This window comes from Channa argus, chromosome 20, assembly GCF_033026475.1.
Source record: "Channa argus isolate prfri chromosome 20, Channa argus male v1.0, whole genome shotgun sequence".
In the NCBI taxonomy this organism is placed as follows: domain Eukaryota; kingdom Metazoa; phylum Chordata; class Actinopteri; order Anabantiformes; family Channidae; genus Channa; species Channa argus.
Genome location: NC_090216.1, coordinates 6,450,248 through 6,475,639, shown reverse-complemented (window position 1 = coordinate 6,475,639; position 25,392 = coordinate 6,450,248). Strand labels below are relative to the sequence as shown.

The 25,392-nt window shown below is 39.5% G+C and overlaps 4 protein-coding genes across 5 annotated transcripts; 2 read left to right on the top strand and 2 right to left on the bottom strand.

Annotated features, from left to right (window-relative positions):
- Positions 1-269: 269 nt before the first annotated feature.
- msh2 (mutS homolog 2 (E. coli)) lies at positions 270-10,672 on the bottom strand. 2 transcript variants are annotated; one of them, XM_067488087.1, is made up of 16 exons: positions 10,118-10,632; positions 9,343-9,491; positions 8,696-8,980; positions 8,067-8,213; positions 7,623-7,772; positions 7,396-7,529; positions 7,009-7,208; positions 6,307-6,416; positions 6,090-6,213; positions 3,948-4,098; positions 3,763-3,860; positions 3,186-3,431; positions 2,673-2,877; positions 2,344-2,591; positions 1,712-1,887; positions 270-543 (listed from the first exon to the last, which is right to left on the bottom strand). In XM_067488087.1, exons 1-16 carry the CDS (start codon positions 10,323-10,325, stop codon positions 373-375), a joined length of 2,802 nt encoding a protein of 933 aa, XP_067344188.1. In that variant the 5' UTR covers positions 10,326-10,632; the 3' UTR covers positions 270-372. The 2 variants fall into 2 exon arrangements, 1 of the variants encoding a protein (XP_067344188.1); XR_010911842.1 differs by lacking the exons at positions 270-543; positions 1,712-1,887; positions 2,344-2,591 and adding an exon at positions 2,965-3,061 and having other exon boundaries at positions 2,742-2,877; positions 10,118-10,672.
- A 423-nt stretch (positions 10,673-11,095) lies between these two features.
- Positions 11,096-14,270, top strand: gch2 (GTP cyclohydrolase 2). Its single transcript, XM_067488099.1, has 6 exons — positions 11,096-11,803; positions 12,193-12,302; positions 12,425-12,480; positions 13,025-13,056; positions 13,150-13,234; positions 13,603-14,270. Exons 1-6 carry the CDS (start codon positions 11,512-11,514, stop codon positions 13,730-13,732), a joined length of 705 nt encoding a protein of 234 aa, XP_067344200.1. The 5' UTR covers positions 11,096-11,511; the 3' UTR covers positions 13,733-14,270.
- Positions 14,271-14,930: 660 nt separating this feature from the next.
- On the bottom strand, positions 14,931-18,127 carry cript (cysteine-rich PDZ-binding protein). The gene is made up of 5 exons (XM_067488102.1): positions 17,964-18,127; positions 17,689-17,754; positions 17,137-17,191; positions 16,945-17,048; positions 14,931-15,417 (listed from the first exon to the last, which is right to left on the bottom strand). The coding sequence occupies exons 1-5, from the start codon at positions 17,977-17,979 to the stop codon at positions 15,353-15,355; spliced, it is 306 nt and encodes a 101-aa protein (XP_067344203.1). The 5' UTR covers positions 17,980-18,127; the 3' UTR covers positions 14,931-15,352.
- A 316-nt stretch (positions 18,128-18,443) lies between these two features.
- pigf (phosphatidylinositol glycan anchor biosynthesis, class F) lies at positions 18,444-22,096 on the top strand. Its single transcript, XM_067488100.1, has 5 exons — positions 18,444-18,816; positions 19,585-19,676; positions 20,124-20,240; positions 20,408-20,516; positions 21,752-22,096. The coding sequence occupies exons 1-5, from the start codon at positions 18,589-18,591 to the stop codon at positions 21,863-21,865; spliced, it is 660 nt and encodes a 219-aa protein (XP_067344201.1). The 5' UTR covers positions 18,444-18,588; the 3' UTR covers positions 21,866-22,096.
- Positions 22,097-25,392: the final 3,296 nt, after the last annotated feature.

The following is a 25,392-nucleotide window of genomic DNA, read 5'->3' as shown; positions in this document are numbered from 1 at the left end:
TGTGTGACTTTTGTTTGACCTTGCAATTTAAAACATAAGAACATATTATAGCTGTCTCAAAAAATGGAAATGCTGGAGGGACTGATAATTGTAAATAGTGAAAAGTAAAAAAAAATTGAATTAAGCTTCACAATCAACACAGCTGGACTTTCCCATTGAACAGAATAGCAAAAACACTAAGGAAAATATTTGACAGCATTTCTAACGCAATGGTATGTTGTTGAAAAACTTCATGATGCACATTATCATTGTTAAAAACACAACACACATTCTTTCATATTCTTTATTGAAAATCTATACACTAAGCGCTCTAGTGTTCATCTACAATAATTGAGCTATCACTTTTGCTGAGCAGATGAATGAGTCTCAAAGTCAGGTAGTTTTTACACAGTGTGCAAGGACCTGTGTGATATATGTGTTATTTTTTGCAACAAGCTCCTGCTTCATTCTCCTGAGCTCAGCCTTCACCTCCTCGTCACTCATGGTGGCAGCAGGAAGTGACTTCACCTTCTCCAGGAAGTCCTGGATCAGATTTTCCCCCACCTGAAACAATGGCAATACATTAGTTTCTCAACCTTATGACAAACTTTTTGCATTTAACTTACCGGAAGGTTGGAGTCAGTTAAAAAATATTTTATATCCAATTGTAGAGATTTTCATAATGTAATTATGTCGAGTTTTGACCATTTCACTACTTAATGCATCATTTCTTTTGATACACAAGTTCATGACTTAGTTAGCTGGGGGATATTTTGTCCCACGCGCCTCTTTTTAGCTTATACCTTGTTTACATTTTGGCCACTAAAAGTACACTGATTTAGCTACTAACAGCTCCTGTTTGCAGCAAATCCATGGATGTACAGAAAACTATCAATGAATCACTTTAATAAAAAACTAAATGTAAAAACATGCTGATTCTTAGGCAAGTTCTGCAGTTGTAAATGTCTTTTTTCTGTGAGTTCCTCACATATTTATGGACAGTTTTTCACAATTGACGTCAGAGGTGATGATACTGTTGGGAAGTGGAAATTCCACATCCCACAAAAAGTACAAGTACCAACAAGAATCTTAATCCAACCTTTAACTACACAGGTATCTGATAAACTCTTAACACATGTACAGTCGCAAAAAAAATTAACCGTTTGCAATTTTCTGCGTGAATTGGTCATGAAACCTGTGACATGAACTTTACCAAAGTCATATTAATCACACAATATTTCCAAGATGATAAAATGCAAATAGTGATGATCTGTTATGAGTCAATTGAAAACACCAATTAAAACATACAAAGCAATGGTGGAAAAAGCAGCAGGATATGTGAAATAACAGCCTAAACATATGGCTGAGCTAAAGCAGTTCTATAAAGAAGAATAGTCCAAAATTCCTTGAACATTGTGAAGGTCTAATCCACAGGTTGAGCAACCACTTGCTTGAGGTTATTGCTGCCAAAGGTGGTTTAACCAGTTACTAAAACACTGTTGCATTTACTTTTTTCACCATAGCTTTGTATGTTTAATGGATGTGTTCAGTAAAAACATGAAAGATCATGACTGCTTGTGTTTTATCAGCTTAGAAATACTGTTTGTTGATATTTGTGACTTGTATATCAGATCACATTTTATCATCAATTAAAAAAACAAACAGGACACTGCCAACAGTGCTTTAACTTTTTCTTGCAAAAACAGCAGCATAAGACAAAACTGAGCCGTACTTGTTTGTCTGTTCGTCGTCTCTTGGCCTCAGGTTCTTCCTCCTGTTCTGACTTCTCCCCTGCAGGTTCCTGGAACTCCTCCAGCTCCTCTGCTTTCTCCTTCGCCGTGGCAACTACAGATGGCGGGAAGCAAGCCAACTCGGCAACATGGATACCAAAACTCTGGTCACACACACCTGAACACACAATTTAGTCCATTAGTTCGAAAAAGTATATACATCTTCACTCTACGTGTAATGAGTCTAACTGTTGAACTTTTCCAGATCCATTATTTTCTTTTTGTAGTTTTTGTTTTTATGAGACGTTGAGACGTTGTTATGCAGTGCTGAAGTTTCCCCTGTCAAGCGTCTTAAGACTCATCATATTTTTTATTCAGAATCTAGATATATAAAACACAAACATAAATAAAGTCACTGTGGTCACTCTGGCCACATCCCTACCAGCTCTGCTGGACCACATCCGATGCCGACTTGCCACAGATAATCACTGTGCCAAATTAGAAGCACAGTTTTTCCAATGTAAAATTGCATAAATGGTGTCACTAAAATAACTAACACGAATTCCTGAGAGAAAGTCGTGTGTGTGTGTGTGTGTGTGTGTGTGTGTGTGTGTGTTGTATGCTGTATGCTGACCTGGTTTGACTCTGTACAACATAGTGAGAGTGTTGTGGGAGGTCAAGGCTGTGACGTGGAGGTTGTGGACGGTGTGCTGCTGTGCTGCCAGCGCCGTTAGCTCATGAAAGTGAGTGGCAAACAGACAAAAGCAGCTGATCTTGGAGGCAATGTGTTCGCTGATGGCCCAGGCCAGGCCGAAGCCATCATAGGTGGAGGTGCCTCTGCCAAGCTCGTCGATTATGATGAGAGAGTTTTCTGTGGCTGAGCTGTGGATACAGCACACATGCTGAAACCAGACTTGTACTATGCGTCTTCAGTAAAGCTGTAACAGGTGTCCGCGTTCTTACCGCAGAATGGCGGCAGTCTCCAGCATCTCAGACATAAAGGTGGACACTCCTTTCACCTGGCTGTCTCCTGCTCCCACCCTTGCCAAAACGCTGTCAATTACACTGAGCTCCGCCTTCTCACATGGCACAAAGCAGCCGATCTGAGCCATCAGAGCAATCACACCCACCTGCCGGATAAACGTTGACTTGCCACCCATATTTGGTCCTGCAGACACACGAGAGGGGAGTTGATTTAACTGTAGCATATAAGTTTGAAGTAAATATTTAAACCTGGATTTTCCCCTCAGTTTACCTGTTAAAGTTTGATTTGTTTGACCTAATTTGGGTCTAGGTTCCATTGTTTTGGACATTATTTCACTGTTTCGTGTGTCCACAGATATCAGCTTTCACTATGTGACCAATTAAAACCACATTAAAACAGCCAGCAGATAACCTTTTCACAACAATTTGCAACTAAGGTGTAAATAGGTAAAATAGTGTACATTTTCTGCTGGAAGAGCGTTGTCTTTTCACCTGTTATAATATAGAAGCTCTTCTCTCCCTGGACAAAAGTGATGTCATTGGGTATGAAGGCAGTGTCTGCATCTGTCTCCATGCAGGGATGCCTGGCCTGCAGCAGCTCCATTCGCCTGCAGCCGTCAGCTAGGATGCGAGGTCGGACAAACGGCACCGGAGCGGACACAGACGCCACGGCGAAACTCACAGCTGCATCCAGCTGTGCTATCACGTCGCTCAGCGTCTGAAGGGGGTCCACATAACCTGGTGGTTCAGAGAGGTTAACAATCAAAAGGAACTACCACAGACAGGAGAGTGGAGCATGTGCAGCCTCGAATGCGATTCCTAAATGACCGAGTGAGCCATGTGACCACAATCCCTCTGATTCTTCAACTCTCAATTCAAAGTTCAAAACACTGTACAGTTTGCTAGCATTTAAAGAAAATGTGAATGAAATTAATTACTTAAAGTCACATAAGACAAATTTTATGTAATTAATGCATCATAATATCCATAAAGCGTCAGCATTTCCTATCTGTCTCAATTGATTCCATGCTGATGAGACAGCAAGCAGCCATGTGATGCGATTTCTCACCTGAGGCAATGTTAATAATCTCTTTGACGATGGCATTCTGGGCCTCTTCATACTCCCCCCTGCTTTTGGTGTACTCCTCATTCAGAGAGCTCAGCTTACTGTAGACATGTGAAAGTGCACAATCAAGAGCGCAGACCATCAGCTGACAGGAAGGACAGAGTTTAATTGCAGGAAAACATACAAACCTGTTGGTGAAGCGCACGCCGTTCTTCTGAACGTCCAGCGTGGTGAATTTCTTGTTGTTCCGCAGGCTCTTCTCATCCTTGCAGGTGACCCTCAGATAAAAACCCAGCATGGCATTTGACTCCAGCTTCACAGCCTTGCCTGCCTCCAGACCTGAGACACAAAGATGCCAGGTTGAGCTCAAACCAAACTTCAAACAACATCCAATTGTTAAAAAGAAACTAAACCTTTTCAACTCCATTATTCCATCCACCTTTTGGCATAAATCTTCCCACTAATCACATTCACTCGCTTTTTCTGATAGACCCCTGGGCGACCCCTACCCAGAAAGATTTATAATCCCTCCAGAGTGTTATGGGTCTAACCTAGTGGATGGTATACATGAAGCAACACATCGAAGAGTGACCCCTAGATGTCCACTCTGTTCCTTATGCTAAGCCATGTCACCCTATAGAGTTTAGAGGCTTTATTGGGGCAACTATGGCGCAGGAAGGTAGAGTGGTTGTCCACCAATCTCGCAGTAATTGGTTTGATCCCCGGCTCCTCCAGTCACATGTCGAAGTGTCCTTGAGCAAGACACTGAACCCCAACTTAGTTTCTCCTGGTGTGTGTGTGTGATTGTGAGTGCAAATGGGTGAATGGGTGAATAAAAAGCAGTGTAAAGTCCTTTGAGTGCCAACAGGTAAGAAAGCGCTATATAAGTGCAGACCAATTCAGCAAGTGACCTTGATCTTAGCAAAACTCTGTGGAGAAATTAGCAGTTAGCTTCCCTTTTTAGCCACCAAGTGCTGATCGATGTTGCTTCCGCTAAAAATTGTCAAACATCAAGTCAGATCAGCTGTTTCTAACAGTGCACCCATGTCTCAGTTTGCATTGCTCAGTGTACAATTTCTGTAATATTTGTAATATTTCTAACTCCACTTTGCTAACGAGTTACCTGTCACCATGGTTTATTTTAGTGTTGCATTTTTTTATAAACCAAACTCATATTTATTTGAACATATTCAGTTGACTAAACAAACTCTGATTAGCTTTGTTTTGACAATTAGCTTAGATTTTTAATACTGTTTAGCTTTAACTTGATTTAAAAGATTTTAAAGGCTTTGTTGACTCTGACTGGGAATGAAAACCTTTCAAACATTCAGTCTGACCTTTAACTTGCAGTCATACTGTTGGAGCGATCAACAAAATGCACCACATTAAAAAAAAAAATGCACATGATGCCTGCATGGTGTAATCAGCTTGTCACAGCTTTTTTGTCACACCACTAGAAAAAAAACTCATCAGCAGATGCACTGCACGTGCGCAGAGGATTCCTTGAATTACCCAATCAACCATCTTGTCTAAGGGGGTAGAGATGGGGGTTGCTGCAACAAAAATATACCTCAAGTACAAATACATTGTAAACATCAGGATGGTTGAAGCCGGTAAAGGTGGAGCTGACTTTATCAATATTAATAATACATCAGCATCTATGAATTATTTTTCAGTTTAAAAATGTGCATCTTCAACTATTGGAAGAGCACAATAATTCCCTGTGAATTGTAGTCAGATTAAAAAAAAAAAACTCCAAATGAAGATGCTCGCATGTTCTCCCCGTGCTGGCGTGGGTTACTTCCGGGTACTCCTGTTTTCTCCCACAGTCCAAAAACATGCACGTTAGTTTAACTGGTGACTCTAAAGTTGCCCTTAGGTGTGAATGTAAGTGTGAATGGTTGTCTGTCTGTTTATGTCTCTCTGTAGCCCTGAGATAGACTGGAGACCAGGGTCCAGGGTGTACCCCGCCTCTCGCCCAATGACAGCTGGGATAGGCTCCAGCCAATAAGGACATGCACCATAATGCACCCTCACCTGCATTAAATTTCATTGTGTGTGTTCATTTTGTCAAAAAACACACACATAACCTGGAAGGTTCATAGCCTGACAATGACCCATCATGTACAGACGCCATTTATACGGAAGACAAGCAACTGAAAGAAACTCCATGCATCAAAGGTGCACTACGCATCTGATTAAATGTACTTGTTTATCTTCCACTTTTTTAAAGTAGCATCCACTCTGTAAAATAAACTGTGATGCTGCAGATATTATTGCATTTACACAGCGCAACAATATATGTGTGTGTGTGTGTGTGTTGCAGCTACCTAATTCTCTGGCTGCACTGTTCAGCACTGCCTGCATGCTCTTTTCAAGTGTGTTCATCTGTTCTCTCAGCTCACTCAACACTGGATCAAATGATGCCTTCACCAGGAACTCATGATGGTCAATCTGAAACATGTAGATATGGGTCTGTAAATAACATGTACATACGAACAAACATCCTTTGATTGTGCAAATGTAAAGAAATACAAAAGAAAAGACCTGGTTCATGTCCAGAGTAGTCTCAATCATCTCCTGGTACTTGGTAAAGTCACTCTGCAGGTCTCTGAGAGGAGACAGGAATGCTGCTTCCAGCAGAACCTGGTAGCTCCCTGCAACAAACACACGCATGCAAAAATCAACGGGTATAATTACAATTATTATAAATCAAGCAATCTATTTATAAAATCAATAAGGTAAAAATGAGTGGAGTTTGAAAATGTTGCATTTATGTAGGCACGGTTTAGAATTTCAAATTTCTACAGAAAGAGTTGTCAGTTTAATAGTTACACCACTCACATTCACATAAATCCAAATGACTATAAGGTGAAATAAACTGTGTTAAACTGAGTGCTGTGACAGGCAAGACAGGTACTTTTGATGTTTATGCAAAAGTAAGCTAGGTGCCTCTGGGTCTAAATCCATCCGAAAAAACCCGACGATGAGCTGGCACGACGGTACCAAGCAGGCTGCTTGTATCTGATTTTGTAATGTCTATGCAGCTGTCTTTTTAATTTAGAAAAAACGTAGGAACATGTGAAAAATTCCCCGACATCAGTGATTCTGCATGTGATCCCACTAATCTGTGTGGTGAAGGCAACAGGAAGTAATTGGGTCTCCAGACTATCAACAACTTTCAGTCCATGATAACTTGCACCTCTGTGTAGAGGACTTATACCCTTCATCGTGTTTGGGCTTACGTACCTGAGTATCTCTCCAGAGCTGTGATAAGAGCAGGCATCTGGCTCACGGCCTGGTAGACGCGGTAGCAGTCCTGCAGTGTTGCAGTCTGACGGTGGAACTTCTTGGCCAGACGGTGAAGATCAGGAAACCGCCGAAGCAAGTCCTCCTGACAGGTCTGTCTGAGCTCAGAGTCACTGACAAAGCTCTCCACCAAGTCAAGCCTACACACATACACAAACAATGATATCCTAAAACATAACAAAACTATAACTGATGATTAAAAAAGGAATTCAGATTTGACCTGCTTTATTTTAGCTGATACAGATTCATGAAAATATGTCCAATTCCCTCTGGACATCTCTAGTAAAAATATTTAGCTTTGACAGGTCATTCCCAGCATTTTTCTACCTCTCCTCTATTCTGGTTTTGTCCATAAGCGGCTGTTTGATCCACTGGTTGACCAGCCGCTGACCCTGAGGTGTACGGCACTTGTTTAACAGACCAGCCAGTGAATGAGCTCCACTTGTGTCATCAGGTGAACCCTGGAGGACACAGTACATTTCAATTTTATTTTCAAACTATTATGAGAACTATGGGAACATGTGAGCCTCTGTGAACTGAGCTCTGTCACTGACCTGGAAAAGGTTAAGAGCCCTTACTGCAGCATTGTCCAGCCGCATGTACTGACCCAGGCCCAGTGTGGTCAGACTGAAGGAGTTGAAGTTGGACTCATCAGAGAGCAATTCAAGGAAACGCACCACTGCAGCCAAGCATGACATAGCCACCTGTACACAAACCACACACACAAGGTTCTGGTCCAACCTTTCAAATCCCGAACAGTTCAGCTATGTAATTAATATTTTGCTATTCTGTATATGCAGAAATCAGAGTAACCATACACTACTTCACTACTACCCTTTTCATCGCGTGTGTTGCTCAGTATGCGATCTGCTAAAGAGAAATGGCATTTATTTTACCATAACAATAAATCTCATATGATATTGCCCTGATCAGATTATATTCTCTTCCTGGAAAAGAGCTGACATCATGTGTGATATAAATTCAGTGAGCTTTTTCACCTGTTTGTCCAGCTCAGGCAGTGTGTTGCTGGCCACAGTCTCTCCTCTCTTTGCTCTCAGCAGCCTGTTCAGATCCTGGACCATGTCCTTGCTATTAAACTCCGCTTTCTTCCTGTCAGAGACCAGCATGCCGCCACGCTGTATGACCTACATAGTTGCATAATAAGAAATGTATTTAGGTTGCACTTTCTCAACAGTTACAAAGAACTTACAAAGAATTTGTGCCAAACACACAGCAAAAAGTAAAACATAATTAATTGAGATCAAATAATGATTACTACAGTGTACACTGTGCACTGTCCTGGCTAATCTCTAAGCCAGGAAGAAAATAACAACTGAGCACAATCGTTGACCAGTTACACAACTATCCACATTATTCATAATGAGTAAGACAATGCACCAAGGAAAAGATTTATTCAATTAATGATAAACTATGTGCTTTAATTAGCAATGTTTGGAGCTAATATTTCCATGGTGAATTTCCAAGAATTTCACACACACAAATGCATTTATTACCAACTGCATAAATAGTAGTTTTGACACTTGTAGTTTTTGTTTCCTCACACAACAGGGTGGTTAGATTCTGGAAAAATAAAATCTTGCTTTCAGCTGAAGTGAAGTGAACACACCTCTCGTAGTTTATTGCCTTCAGCATTGGCTTCCCCCTGAGCTAAGAGACACTCTTTAGGGCTGATTTGGACAAGCAGGGACTCCAGGTTGGAGAAGATCTCATTGTCTGGAAACTCGCATACTCCCATTGTCCTCTGAGCTGCGTCCACATAGCCAACCCCAACCACACGCTGTCCGTCGGCTCCCGTGGCAAACCGGACAGCTACTACCCCTGAGCAGCCCTCAGTTCCTGTCCCACCACCAAACAGAATGTCCTCAAACTGAGCCAAGTTTCCTGGAGAGGCCTGAGTGTGGGGGAAAAAGGACAGCAACACACAGGATGATTTTACTATGTTTTCTATGTTTAACATATTTTGTTTTCCTATTTATTTGTAATCTTTGGACAAATGTATAAGTTTAAACATGCCCCAGTTGGTGCCTTTCATATGTAGCACTATATAACTAAGTAAGAGTGGAAACTGAGGAAAACGTTCTTTATTGTAAAGTGGACAGAACAGGGGAAAATCACCAAGATTAATTAAACACAAAAGCATAATGTACAGGTCAGGTCGTCTACAAAGAAGACAGTAAATAATCGACTACTGGAATGCTGACAAAACAGGACAACAAAAAAGTAATGTAGGTCACTTGTTAGCCAACACAATACCTTGTACTCGAGCTTCCAGTCGTGCTCTTTGCTGCTCTTGCTGTGGTTCCTGTACACTTCCACTCTGTACTGCCTCAGCAGCAGCAAGTCTTTAACAAAGGCTTCAAAGTTCAGTTTGCTCAGGACCACACTTTCCAGCCTGCGACTTCCTGTTGACCAAAACACAGCCATGCCATACACAGTGTTTTCACAAATGATTCCAAGGGCACATGGAGAGAGCATAAGGTTTTTTAAACTAGTCTCTATTTTTAAACATTACACATACAGCTCGCATAATGTGCAGATGGCAGTTTAAGAGTGTTTTAATACACAGCATGTACTCGGGGACCCAGAATAACAATGGAAATCAGTGCATTTTTATTTAAACGCCAATCTACAAATTCATTTTAGGCTTTTATTTTTTGTTAGTATTGCAGATTAGGAGCATTGTAACACATCTGAATCTCCTCATTTAATGTGAACAGTTTCAAACTCTTAGTGAACATGGCTTCACATTTCTAGTCTTCATAAGCCTCAAGATCCAGTTGAAATTCTGAAACTGTTCACTTAGCACCGTTCAATACTATTAAGACAGGTTAATAACTTCGCCAGACAAAACCTACTTGATCCAAACACTGCAGGACGTGTTTATTCATATCATATAAATTACATTTTATCTTGGAGCTGCTTGCTCCTTTCAGTAGATGTATGCAAGAAAAAGAAAAAGCACCCTTTGCACCGCTTTGCAAGCTCCTGCTAGCTACATGGTTAGCTTGAACTACGTATGCTAGCTTACCTGAGCCCAAATATTTGATGACTCCATTCGTCTTGAAAACCTCCTTCGCCGCGAATATGGCGTCTTTCCCGTGAACCGTGTAGTAGTCGTTACGGTCGAATATTCTGAACGTAGTGTCCGGCTTCTCCGGCATAGAGAAAATAAAGTTTAGAAAGCCATGTTCGGCTGCACTGTCCATAGACAGAGTCTGCTTCGGCTGCACCGCCATGCTGCAATCTCCCGCCACCGCGTTACCAAAACAGGAAATTGCGTTTGGCTGTAACGTGTTCCCATGGCAACAAGGCCGAAGCCGTTGCTGGTTGTGGGTTATAGCATGAAATTGTCGTCATTTTATATCTACTCATTGTTTGTCAAACTTTTAAACCAACTTAATTTAAATCATTATTTATTATGTATAAGTAAAATGTACTGCAGTACAGTTAATCACATTAATTAAACCACCTTTTTATAATGATTCAGAGCATTCAGATCTCTTATTTTGGTAAAAAGCACTACCAAGTGTTACAGTTAAACTACTTATAACAACAATATTGCTATTTCCTACTGTACACTACGAAGTGTACTGCATTCAACATTTAATCACTGTAAAACTACCAAAGCTGCAGTAAGATATGCGACAAAGTACTACAAAGATGCTCGACATGCTGAATTAATTATTTGTAAAAAAAAAAAATTTATAATTTGTATTATAATTAATTACGATGCTGACGATAACTTTTAGTGTTGCAGCCTTTATAGGTAGATAATGTCATAAGCTTCCAAAATGTATAAGATGTCAAACATCGGGCTCATATGCACATGTGGCTCCAGATTTTCAAAGAAACTTGGACCCAGGCAACTCAATATCCTGACTAGAAAACCGAGGACAACACACAGTGAAGTAAAGTCTGAGCAAAGGGGGATTTTAATGGTCGTTGTGAAGAGGAAAATGTTAAAGCAAGCAAAATCCTTTAAGATTTTAATATGGCCATCTGATGTGGAGAAAGATAGGCCCGTCTACAAGAGTGGAAATGGCACAACTACGCAGAAAACATGTCTGAGCTCCTCGTGAAGTCATATGAGCCTGCTCGGCTGTGTAAAAGACGAGTCTGTCTAGTTTCTGGTAAGTAACATAATTAGAACTAATGAATGTGGACACATGATGACAGCCACTGAGTGTCAAGGGATGACAGATGCTGAAAGAATCGGCTGCACGCCCCTGGTGGTCTGGGAGGGGATGCCCATTCATCCCTGCTGACGAAACTCTATATGATTTGACGTAGATGGCACCTTGAAGCGCACATCGGTTTGGCTTTATAAACCCGTTTCACCGGGTGCAGCTCACCAGACCTGCAGTGTAGCTCCACTTCAGAACTTGTCTCATCTCTTCTTCCAGAGTCAAAAACCGCTCCAACATGAACGGCCGCTGCAACGGGAAGATCAGCGACGCGGTGGAGGACTTCCACTGCAACCACGGCTTCAGCAGCCTCATCATTGACGCCAAAAAGTCCGCCGCGCACCGCAAGCACGACACGTCCTGCACAGAGACAGAGGGTCGGTCGCACTTACCCGCACTCGAGGCCGCCTACACCTGCATCCTGCGGGAGCTCGGCGAGGACACGGACCGGCAGGGGCTGCTGCGCACGCCGCTGCGCGCCGCCAAGGCCATGCAGTTCCTCACCAAAGGCTACCATGAGACCGTCGAGGGTGCGTCAACAGGTTTCTCTGTGGGGTTTAAACTAGAAGATGCTCTCGATTCTTTTTTGTCAAAAAAAAAAAAGAACTAGTAATTAAACACTTCCAGCTTTTAAACAGTGAAGGTTTCTTAGTTTTCCTAAATGTTCTTAGGAAAATCATATCTAAATAAAATCGTTTGGAGATGTCATTTTAGAATTTGTCAGTCATTTTTCACTATTTTCTAACAATGCATAGACCAAACAAGTACAGTCAGTACGTAGCCGTACATACATTTGTAGAAATTATAGTATTAGTATTAAGATTACATCTGACATTAGCAGAACCACTGTGGCCTTCATTTTAGATCATACGTATAATTAATGTTATTGTGTATCTGTATATTTAATTTATTCCCCCAGAAATCTTGAATGACGCCATATTTGATGAAGACCATGATGAGATGGTCATTGTTAAAGACATAGACATGTTTTCTCTATGTGAACATCACCTGGTGCCCTTTTTTGGCAAGGTAAGGATATGTACAGTGTGCGTGTGCGTGTGTGTGTTGAATCGATCTTGAACAGTTATGGGTGGCTGCTTGTGAGCTGAGGTGTGTATGTGTGTATTTCATTGGCTGTCATTTCACTACAGGTTCACATTGGGTATATCCCCAACAAAAAAGTGGTGGGACTGAGCAAATTGGCAAGGTAACACAGTGCACACACGCGCGCACACGCACGCACACACACACTTACTGTGGCTGTATGTTTGTGGCGTTAGTGCTGGGTGGCTGCGTTCTTCTGTTATCTCAGTGCATTGACCTGGAGGCTTAGAGTCTAAGCTCACTGGCCATCAGCTAGTCCCCTCATCGAGCACACTCACAGACACAAGTCTAAACTTTCTTTGCTCTCGAGCCATGAGAAAATCCTGTCTGTCCTGTGGGAATCACCAGTTATTATCACAGCCTCTCTGTCTGTTTCCTAAAATATCACACAATCTCTGACTATAGAAAGGCAGAATACCCGTTACAGAGTCACTGGATGTTTAGAGAGTAGGTGAATGTTGTTCAGGAGATTTAGATAATTTCATTGGTAAATCATTCACAGATGAAGGGTCTGTACAGTGGGATCACCACGGTTGAGGTCAGGGGTCAGGGACTGATGCCAGTCTGTGTTTATCAAAAGATTAATCATTATTATGCCTGATCTGTAATCAGTCCTCTCTGCTTTGCTTACGCTTTGGTTTCTCCAGGATTGTGGAGATCTACAGTCGAAGGCTTCAAGGTAAGCTGGCAAAGAAATTGTGCAGCATCTTCTTTTTTATTCGGTCCAGGAAATCGGCTGTATTAATATGTGCAATTATTTTGGTTATTTCAGTCCAAGAGCGTCTGACCAAGCAGATCGCCATGGGAATATCTGAAGCTCTGCAGCCGAAAGGCGTAGCTGTTATTATCGAAGCGGCGTGAGTCATTCACAACCTTCATCACCTGCATTAGTTACGCTAACACCCTCACATTTTAATTTATAATCAAAACACATGTAATAGCTACAGACTTTTTATTTTTCTGGTACGAGCAGCTTTTAGTAACTTTAAGAAGACATTACTCAGCCAATTAGCTGATTTTATGACTCTATTTTTTAGCCTTTCAGTATGAACTTGCAAACTCCTATGAAATATTCACTGATTTTCCCCACAAATGCAATACACCAGTAAACAGACTTGAAATCCCCTTTAAACACATTATCTCTGGGTCAGAGGTTTCACAAACCATGTTAAGGCTACAGTGTATGCTGCAGCTGTAAATCTGATAATTGTGTGTGCTTTCGCAGGCACATGTGTATGGTGATGCGTGGCGTCCAGAAGATGAACAGCCGCACAGTGACAAGCACCATGTTGGGAGTTTACCTAGACGACCCCAAAACCCGGGAGGAGTTTCTAACTCTTGCACACCACGCCTAACAGGCACGTTGCACCATTCATTCCCGAGCCTCTGCACACAGTAGCACATGGAGTGACGGCGGAACCGCATCTGACTTTTCTTTAACAAAAATGACATATCGATAGTAGGAAATACGAGGCTGCGTCTAGATGCAGGATCACAGCCATCTCTGGAGGTCACCTCAATATACTGCCTAAAAGATTTCTGCTGCTGAAATCTATCATTTGAAATCACTGTGAACACACCAGGAAATATAAGACTGACAATCTTGGTGCCTTTGATAGATATTTTACAGTAAGAAATAGCAATATTGTTGTTATAAATTATGACACAGAGTGCAATATAGTATTACTAAAATGCTTTTTGATGAGAATTTCATTGGTGCTTTAACAAAGTGATACACTTGAACCTTGGTTTATTACTGTATTTTAAATCCACCAATTTCAGTAATTTAACAATGTCATTTGTGACTTTTTAACATGACATTTTTAAGGTAAACATATACGTATTATCAATAAAGAGTACAGCTTATGGATGTACTGATTAAATGTTTTTATTAGTGACCACTGTGGCATATATTTTGAAGATTGTTAAATAAAAATGATGTAAACATTATGAAAGTTGTCAGTCTTACTTTGTGATAAGAGCCTAGATATAATAGGTACACTGATGTCCCAAGTAAAGCACAACACAGAATGAAATGATCAAAAGGGCAATGATATAACAAGCACAGTAGAGGATCCTGATTTATATAACCAGCTATAATTTTAGCTGCTTTTTAACCAGAGTTTTATTTGATATCACAGTTTGTTACTTCGCAATACTGGGCCACTGATTTGCATTTGATTCATCGAAACATCGCCAGCTGTACATAACCTGTTTTAGCTGTAGACAGATGCTGTTTGTGTGTGCCGTGGTGCAACAGCATAAATCAATAATGGGGCATAAAAACAAGTGTGTGCACATGTGGCTGAAGGCCCGAGGGATAGTAAGGCCTTTAAATATCAAAGGAGGATCCTGTTGTCAGATTGACTGTGAACTATAAGCTCCATCTCTGACAGCAGTGGGTGGGGGTCACACCCATTTCCAAATATGATTATATTGGACTAAAACGATTATGACTGGCATAAAGGAAAGATATGAGTATGTTGTGCGTAAGCGGCTAAAATTATGTCCTTTATGGCTTCAGGCAGAGGTACAAAATAACCCTGTCAAAGGTCCGTATGTTGGATCTTTTAATTTACTCACACATACAACACTTGATATATTTCATGCAGAAATTACTTCTTAAAACACTAACAATTCAAGCCTGAGAATTGTATTCAAAATATACAAAAAAAACATTATTAGAAGCCTCAACATAGGAAGCTGGTGATAACTGGATTTGCATTTGGCGACAGTGCTACCCTGTACATGGCCACTGTAAAAGTTTCAGTGGTATTTTTTTATATTTCATAATATGAGAAAAGCGCTGGCCAAATATCTCTCTTTTACTGAGGTGGAGAAAATGTCAATAAAGAGTTACAGATATCTATTACAGGAAACTGTGGAACCCTACTATTATTAATAGATGAGTAACATGCACTTATCCTCACATCTGATCACATCACTCAAAGATCGATTCTGTGATCAGTGCGCTGTCACACAGATGTTTGTTTGTAGTTCTTGGTGTCCAAAACTTTCTTTCCACACATTGCACAGATTCCTTGAGAGATAACAAGGGGGAGAAAACAAAAATAAAAATCCAGAGAAGATGAATATCAGGAGCAGGTGTTACTTAATTATGTAGCAAATAATTTAAAATCAGAACTTTTGCCAATCCATTTTTACCTGCAAACTTCAGTTGTAGATGTTGCCTTGAGTTTTTATTTAATTTCTGCACTATATAAATATGACTCATCATAATATTCAACTCGCTTGAGTTCTGTGAGATTGCATTTTTTCTTCCTTAGTGTCAAAACAGCTGACACACAGAACATTTGACTTTATTTGAAATAGTTTTTGTGTCCACTTGATAAATTAAGTTTGTTTTTGTTGATCACCAATAGTTGTGGAAAATATTGGTATCTATAGCTGTTAAATGCGAGTCACCAGCACTGTCTGTCTGCTGTTTGATGCTGAACAGGTAGTACACAGTGGGATTTTACAAATCGTTTCCTAGATTTGTATTAATAGATTTATAGATAGATATAGATAGATTAGCAGATTTTTTAAAATAAAATAAAAAGTGTTTTAAAAAACTGTTAGCTTTATACACTTTCCATAACTGTATTTGCAGTAAAAGCACGCTAAATTTGTCTGGTGAGGTTCTTAAAAATTTTAAACATACAGTAAATTGAATACCTGCCTCTGCATTTTATTACTAAGAGATGTTGCTTCAACATGTGTTAATTGCCAGACTGCTACAGTAAAGTACACACAGACAATAAAACACGCAACTCCTCCAGATGTTTCACTAGCACATTAGAGGTGTAAATAACCTGTTTTTAATAATTCAAAACACTGATCATCTGGTAATGTGTTTATCAAGCCCTGCACTTGGACCTGCCCCTTACTCTTCTATACTGTTTACTGTGCACCCAGTTCATCAAGGTATGCACTATTATATTTGGATTTCATCATACACTTTAAATATTATAGAGCACTAAGACCAGTCAAAAACACTGCACTTAAACAATGTCATGAGCTTCTATTACTTTGAATCCCACTGTGTCCTGCTTTATTTAACAACACTGCAGTTGCTCTAGATAATCCAAAGACCTCTCTATATATTGGAACTACTGTCACAGTAAGGCATGTGGATTTTACAGGGTATGTGGGCAGATATATCAAATCCTCGTCCCTAAAAGTACTTTCAACGCTTCTTGTATAGTTACACATAAGAAGCACTGAAAATGAGAGGAAATGTTTTCATTTTACATGAACCAACTCTTTATGACCTGTTTCCCATAGGGCATGGCACAGATATTTTCAGACTCTAAACTTTTATCTTATTAGTAATGATGAAAAACTTTTATTTTCTCATGCTTTTCTCTGGTTCATGTGTAAATACCTGAAAGTGTTTAATCTCTATTTTCTTTTTCAATTGGTTCTAATATTTATTTCAACTCGATTGTCATTGTGCATTCGAAGCAAATATCTCAGAGGGAAAACACTCAAGTAAAGCATAAAAATGATCAGGATTGATCAGGATTTCAACTTAGTATAGAGTCCAAAGTGAATAGGTTAATACCTTTCTTGTATGCACAGCCCTGGCAGTAGTGTGATCCAGACTGATGAACTGAGCTCTTGCAGATCCTGCAGATAGCAAAACCTGTCTTGCTGTATGGGTCAAACCTGAGAGGGAAATAAATTACATTACACATCCATAACCAATTATGCCACTGTATATTCCCTGAGAAACAAAGTCAATCTTTATACCCACCTGGCTTTCTTAGAGGTCAAGATCTTGTTTTCGTTTAGCTTACGGCCACCGCTTTCTGAATGCAAGAAGCAGAATTAACATTATTTGATGTTATTACAGTTAGAAACAGATAAGAAAATAATAACAACAACATAAACAATTTTAATGATTCCATTAGTTTGTTTGTAATGAACAATAAAACAAGTCCACTGTGAAAATAAGCGGTCATACAAAGAACAAAATAAAAGGGGAGTCTGATTCATTTTTACGTTTGAAAGCAAATCTTTATATTGACAAGTGATAAAATTGGGTATCATGTTTAAATCAATCTGAAGACAAAATGTGCATATTACCTAAAACATCATAAAAAATAGCAAGACATAGCAAAACAATAAATGGGTATTAAGGTGAACAATAGTGAATAATATTTAAAAATAATGTTTAAAATAAGATAATTCTTACAGTGTGGCACTAGTGCTTATATTTTATATATATATATATAAATATTACTTTCCCTTATATACAATGCCAAAAGCAAATGATCTTTGGTTCTGTCCCCTCACTCCACTTCACCTGTTGTATTGCGTGCTCCATCCTTCCAGGTGTCAGGGGTGATGACCTTACCAAGTTTTTTTTCGCCTGAAACCAGAAGCAACACAACGTTTAAAAAAAGAGAGACAATACCGTGCGTCAAACAGAAATGCAATCCCAGAGGCAGGCTTCCTAAAGAAACATAACAGCAGACGACAAACACATAGCGTTAGCTTTCAACTATATCCAGGCTTCGCTAACAACAAAACATATCGTCGATTTGAAGATAGGCAGCATCTCTTTAGCGTGATACATACACTTCTCACAAACCATATTTCCTTTTTGTCTGTTATAGCCGATACTTTTCGACAGCTGATCAAAGTAAACTAAAATGCTTGGTAAATGTTAGCTCGCTCGGTTGATATTTCTATACTCCCAGTTGTTGCTTATTTTTACTTGTATCCGCTTTGTTACATCTATGACGATCTCAAATTTCATTGGTTTATGCTACTGTCCATCAGAGGATGTCCCGGAAATTCTTCCATCGCATTTCGTGACGGCTTTTTTTTAACTAAATCTTTATTTAAATCTGTTGACCATATTTATCAGTAGCTATACCATAGAATCAGAACATATGTAAACTGCCAAGGAGTGCAGAATCTATTAAATTCGTTTTTTTCTGGTTGAACTAAGTCATAATAAATTACATTTACTATAAGGTCGTTTTAGTACTTTATGTATTCACTGATTTGATAAATCATAGAACGACTGTCACTTCCGTTTAGACTTTTATTGTGAAGTCCAAGCGGTATGTTTACGGAAGTGAAGTCAATTACCAATGGATTCAACCTGCTCCCTTCGTCCGCTGCTAAATTAACAGTTTTAAAGTCTTTTCTGTGAATTTGATCCTTAGTTGTGTTATATATACGTAAAGTAGCCGCCATGTGGGACCAAGAAATCCGAGCCATGGCGTCAACTCACGCCATTATCGCAGCCTCAGTATTCATGGCGACCGTCCTACCTGCGGTGCTGGTACCGGGCTTCTCTGTGTATGGCACTCACCTGCTTTGGCTCTACTTGGTGTCCGGGGCTGTCACAGCAACCAGTGTCGCCGTCTTCTGGCTACTCGGCATCACGCCGCCGACCAAAAAGCACACACTGGGATACAAGGTGACTGTAGGGCTTGAGGTGACAGTCGTGTTCACTCATTGATTTAGCTGACAACTGGCTAAACTATAGGTATTATTTGCTCCATTTCAAGTAGATATGCTTCAATGATACTGTAGTCAGACATGAAAAGACTAAATGTGAAGTTCCTTTTTACAAATTTCGGTACTGTAAAACTATAATCTGCAAATGTAAGTTGTGCTATATAATGTATAGATCCATTTCTGATTCTTTTGGAACCATTAGATATCTGAAATATCCTTACTACACATTAGTTTTGTCCGTACAACAACAAAAAAACTCCAAAGCTATTCAGTCTACTGTAATTTGAAGCCATGATTAGACGTTAGACATCCAGTAATGTAAAACTTTAAGCAGTTATTGACTAGATATTTATCGTTGATTAACTAATCAATAAATCCACTAATTGTTTCAATGTAAATAGTATTTTTTGTGCTTTAGAAAGAAATAAAAAGAAAAAGCAATACATATTAGAAATATTCTCCAAAATATATAACATTTCTTTGAACCTTTCTAAAGGTATCCAAGTAAGTAAGTGTTTTAGCATTTGAGATAAACCTGAAAAATAAAATGAAACTGATGAACTTTTGACTACTGAACTACTTGCATGTACAGCTACTTTCATGCAACCAAGACCATTTCTGCAACTTTGTGAGAACATGAAACATTCATATCTGCGTTTCAAAAAATGTTACTCTTAAACTGTGTCAACTATTAACAGGATTTATTCTCTTGTTTTTCTCTCTGCAGCTGTCTAGGCTGTTTCGTTCCTGTCTGTACTTCTTCTTGTCGTGCCTGTTCTTCCATACTGTGGTAGTTCTCTATGGTGCTCCCCTGATTGAGTGAGTAGCTTGTGATTTTTGCGTACTGCAGTGTGTCATTCATATGTGCAGTGAGTAAATGAATTGTATAACCCACTTGGATGTATAACAACTTGCTTTGATGTTTTCTCCTTGACTTAGATTTTTGCTTGCCTTGTACCTCACTTGTAAGTCGCTTTGGATAAAAGCGTCTGCTAAATGACTAAATGTAAATGTAAATGTAAACTCAATAACTGTAGCTTTTACAGAGTAGTTAAGCTTCATAATAATAATGTAGTCAGCAGTCATTATTCTGGGCATTATTGTTTACTTTTTTTAGATGCTGTAAATTCATATATTTTATTCTGTCTTTGTGTTTTGTTGCTTCCTTTAAGTGATTATTTTGTCTTAACAATTGCTATTTCTATTCTTTACTGTAAATATTTGTATGTCAAAAACATGGTTGAGAGTCTCTAACTTCTGCTTCAGATCCGCCTTAGAGACGTTTTCGCTTGCAGTGCTGCTGTCATCTCTAACTACTTTGAGGTGTCTCTGTGTCCTTGGTCCTAATGTCCAGGCCTGGATTCGAGTGTTCAGTCGACATGGGTAGGCCTAATTTTTTTGCGCAGCTCTCTGACTTTATGTCTTTTTTTAATGTGCTTATCTTTTGTCTTAAAACTAAATATAGTTTCAAAGTAATCCACAAAACCAATAATTTTATTATCTTTTTTCCAATTCTGACAGATTTTTATTTGCTTTATCTCTTTCTCTAGAGCAATGTCTGTGTGGGACACCTGTCTGCAGATAACTGTGGCTTGCACAGTGGTAGGAGCCTGGGTGGGAGCCTTCCCCATACCTCTGGACTGGGACAGGCCTTGGCAGGTCAGGGCACTGAAAATAGTCTCATAACCCAAATTTATGCTCTGGTTATCTTTATATTACACCTAATGCAAGGATATGATATTTGCACTTGTGTGTTCTACGTCAGTTTCAGAAACTCTCTGAAGTACACAAGCTTGATGACTGCCTGCCTACTTTTTGTGAGAAGTTAATTACACCCCTGAAATTACAGACCTGGACAAAATTGTTAGCGCCCTTCCACGAAAAAGAAGAACCTACAATTTTCTCTAAAATAACTGGAAACTGGCAAAACATTATATAATTAAAAAAGTTTGCTTTTGATTTATTTTTAACTAAATATTTTAAATATTACAACAAAGGGCAAACCAAACAGTAGTGTTACTATTTCTCTCTGATTTAAATAGGTTAAACAAATGATTTCAAAATGTAAGATGTGCAGTGCTGATAACACTTTGTTGTTTGAAATATAGTTTCAAATTAATCCACAAATCCAATAATTTATTATCTTTTTTCCAAATCTGACTGATTTTTATTTGTTGTATTATTTAAAATATTACGTTGAAATATTTCAACACCTTGAACCCTAAATCTGTCTGAAGTGTTTGTAGCTTAATACAAACACTGCTCTCTGTTTCAAACTTTTATTGTAGGTCTTAACTATAAACAACTCTTACTACTGAGATTTTAAGGGGATGTAAGTCAAAAATGCTCCAAAGAACGATTGTATCAAACAAAATAAAGTGCACAGACATGCTTGAGTGTAACCTTTAACACTACCCAGAAACGTTTTCTCTTATTTGGCACCAGTCATCTTATTTGGATCACAGCACAATTCCTCCGTTTGCTCAGTCCTCAGTTTGTTAACATGAAGTCCCTTATCTCTATTCATTACTAAACAGTATTAACTACAAGCTCCATTAGGAAGAAATTATTGTGCACAGAAACCATTAAATCCTTCTCTTAATGTAATAAATGTGATTTTTAATGACAAGGAGGAACATAATAACATTATAATTGCAAAGGGAGTTCTTTGCAAAATGAGTGGAGGAAAGTGGAAATTAGATGTAGAGTGCTGTAATTGAAGCATAACTCTCCATGACACAAGTGCTGTTAAAGTTCTTTAAATTAACTAAACATTGCACGAGTTGATAGAAGATGTGTTTGTGGTGGTGAAAGCTTAGCTCCTCTTGATTTATCTTTGCCATGTTGGGATGTTTGATTACAGTTGTATAGACTCACTTGTCTTTGTCTTGTAGGTCTGGCCTGTTTCCTGCAGCCTGGGCGCCATGTTTGGCTTCCTGACTGGGCTTGTCGCTGCTCCTGCATGGATCCACTATCACCGTAAACAGCTCACATACAAGTGCAAATGATGGACAGACGCATGTTTGTATACCTTTGTGTGTGAATGTGAGTCTGAGGTGTTTTTTTCTTGTATTTTTGCTGAATTTCTTCAGCTTTTACTTATTATTTATTAGGAACATTCACTCTGTTTGCAGCCTCCAGGAAATATGATTTTATAATATGATTATTTTGTATGCACGAAGGCTGAAAATGTTCCTGAAGATGTTTGGCATGAATAAAGCATCACTTCTGCAACAGTGTACACATTTATCCTGGAGTTTTTCTTAAACCTCTAGATGGTGCTGTTGCCTCGTGACTACCGTGTGTTTGGGCTTTATGTGTCTTGAAATCAAGAGAAGAAACAAACCCCAGACTCATTTGCAAACTAATCAGGAAAATGGTTGGGTGGTCATTTATTGAAAGAGTCACGAAGGAAAGTTAGAAAGTTAAAATATAAACTTAGTGTGCACACACAAACACGCAGAGGCTGCTCTGGCCCTGAAGCTGACTACTGATGAATACGGTTCCTTTTTAAACAATCATTAATCTTGCTCCAACTCTATTTCAACACCTTCCCCTCTCTCTCTTCTTCTCATTCCACCTTTTCACATCCTCAGGGAACCATATTGATTTACTTTCATTTTAGGGGCATTAATTTTCCTCCTCTCGTGCCGCCCACATCTCTTGTTCTCCCTTGCAGCCTTTAACCACAATGAAACGTGCATTTTCTGCATTGCAGTGTCAAGTTGCAAAGTATATGAGGGACGTTGTTTGCAGACAGTTTGGACGTCTTTAATACAATACAACTTATGTAATTATATCAAAGAAAAGGAGCAAAATGTGGGGAATTATATATAATTTAATCTCAGCTGCTTGAAATGTAGTAAATTTGATGTAGTGTTAGTGGTTGTTGGTGGACAGTTACAGCAAACGCCAGCGGCAGGGCTGTCCATTAGCCCTGTGTTTGAACTGTTATATAAGGTTGTTGCCAGGGAAAAGCTGAGGAAAAACAGCCTGAAGAAAAAAAAGAGAGAATAGGGGGAAATTCATAAAAAAAAAACATGCAGGGAGAGAAAGAAAAATTTCAGAGCCTTTCAAATAGCCTGTGTGCACTTACAACACCAATCATCTCTCACCACCATCTCTGATGAAATTCACTCTGACCTCAAGCTGTCACATCCATTCCTTATGTTCTCCGGGCCTTTTCTCTATTTTCCAGCTCAGTTCTGATACGTCAGAACTTGCAGAGAGCAGAGTAAGTGGTCAGCAGGTCACCTTAGAGACCGAAGGGTGTAATCCAGTTGATTTCAGCCTGATCTGAGCTAAATCTCACCCTAATTTCACCTCTGGCCTCCTCATCATGTGAGGGTATATTTTTAGGACGTTTCATACCTGCTGTTTGTCTCCTTTTGGCTCTTTAGTTGTTCTATGTGCAATTAAAGTACTTCTTTGGTGGACTTGCATTGTTTAGGTGCTCGTTTCCACTTGCGACACAAGAAGTCCATTCGTTCACAAACCCACACAAAAGCCACTGCTACACAAATTGCTTTCCTCATTCAATCTCACAGAACTTTATTTATTCATTATTTGTTCTCAGACTTTGCTATTGTGGCAGGGTATTGTGAGCAGAGGTAATTTGTCACTACCTCTCCCCTACATTCACTCCAGCCCTTTCTGCAAGGCAGTTGTCATAGCCATTGTTTGCAGAGCTGTTGTATTTCTGCATTGTTTCTCTCGGGACTGAGAAACAGACGGAGCAGTGTACTCTGAATTAGGATGCAGCCGGTGGATAGTGTCACCTAAAATGAAACCTGCTTCGATCAATATTTTTAAGCATAACCCTGACTGTGCCATTAGAACAGATTGCCTGAGCTGCTGAGAGCTTCGAGAGAATTAACAACCAACTCTGCAGCTCCAAACAGCTTTTCTAGCCTCATTTACTTTAATGTAAAATCCAGTCTCGTAGCTCTTATTAAGTCTGCTTCCATCTGCAGAAGGCAGCTGTTTTCAGCGAGCAAGTTCTGATTAACCCCCTGTACACAATAGCATCACTGCAGCAAGCTGCAGACTGACAAAGCTGAGAGTGATTCAAAATGCAACAAGCTGAATAGGGGTTTTCTCAGGAGTAGATAGGTACTAAAGGATAGTGAAACGCCGTTTGAAGATTGGGATTTAGCTTTGTCTTGTAGCCAGAAACTGACACCAAATGAATGTTAATATTCCTTGTTGTAAAAATAGTTTGCTAACACAATAGGCAGGACACATTTCCAAGAAGGTAGGGAAACAGTGGCTTTGTGTCTGTCGGCTTGTTTTGATGAGCAAATCAATCAATACAGCTTTAAATTGAAAAGGGATAACAGTGTTTTTGTGTTTGAGCCTATGCTGGGAATAGCGATGCCTCTCCAGTCGCTATTACTATCTGTGTCCAATAATTAACAGATTGTGTCATAAAATACTAACTTGTGGACAGAATACACAATAGGCAGATCTGCCGCATTCATGACATCCCTATGAATTTTCATTCAGAGTTGTTATTCTAGTCTAACTCTGCAGCAAAAGGGATTTCAAATTGTCAGTTTAAATTTTATGCTATGAGTGCGATGTCAGATGTTACTACTGACATACCCTGCAGTTGCCACTTACCCTGCTGCACTCATGCAGTTCATTGTTTTATCACCTTCTTTGTATAGGCTAGATATACCCATCCCATTCCTGTAATCGCCAGAGTGTCTTAATACTCATTTAATATTTTCATACATTTAATCATTTCATTTCATTTAATCATTTCATTTCATTTAAACAAAGTTTTTGCGTACCTTACCCCATTACTGGCTGCTGGATGTGTTTGCCTTGTCTGACTGACTGCCGCCCTGTTTGGAACCCTGCTGAACTAAGTAAGGGGCTTTTTAAAATTTTACCTGCCTGGTCAATGACTGTTGCTTTTAAAGGCAAGCTTTTTGTGCCAGAGATGTTACAGGTTCAAAAGATCCAAACATAATTGTGTTTACCAGTATGCCTACAGCTATAATTCATCTGCTTCTGATGCCCCCCCCCCCCCGGATAAAAGAATCCATTGTTCCTGACGGACACTTGAGTGGGTTGTTGTGATGCAAGAGGGAAAGAGGGATGGAGGAGACAGGAGGGTGGACTGAGGGATTCCACGAAGAAAAGCAAACAGGTACATGTTTTTTTGGCAAAACAACCTCTCTGACAGTTTAAGGTGTGCATACAGTATTTTTTTTTTTAAGACAAGTTTCAGTGGGAGGCCATGGAATACCTGAGAAAGTTGGTTGAAAAGAGACAAAGTGAGAAGGGGATTCCTTGTTAAACCTTACAAAGACTTTTGTGTTTCCATTTTCCACCTAGAGTTTCCAAGCGATGGTTTCTAAGATATCTTAGACTAGTTATTCTCAGTTGGGGAACTGGGATTTCCCATTCACAAAGTTAAAGGTACAACAGTGCTTACATGAAGGTTCTAGCTGTGAGGTAGTGATAGCCCCTACTACATGTACTATGAATATTATTTATGCTTAATGTTGACAGATGAAGGCTGAGA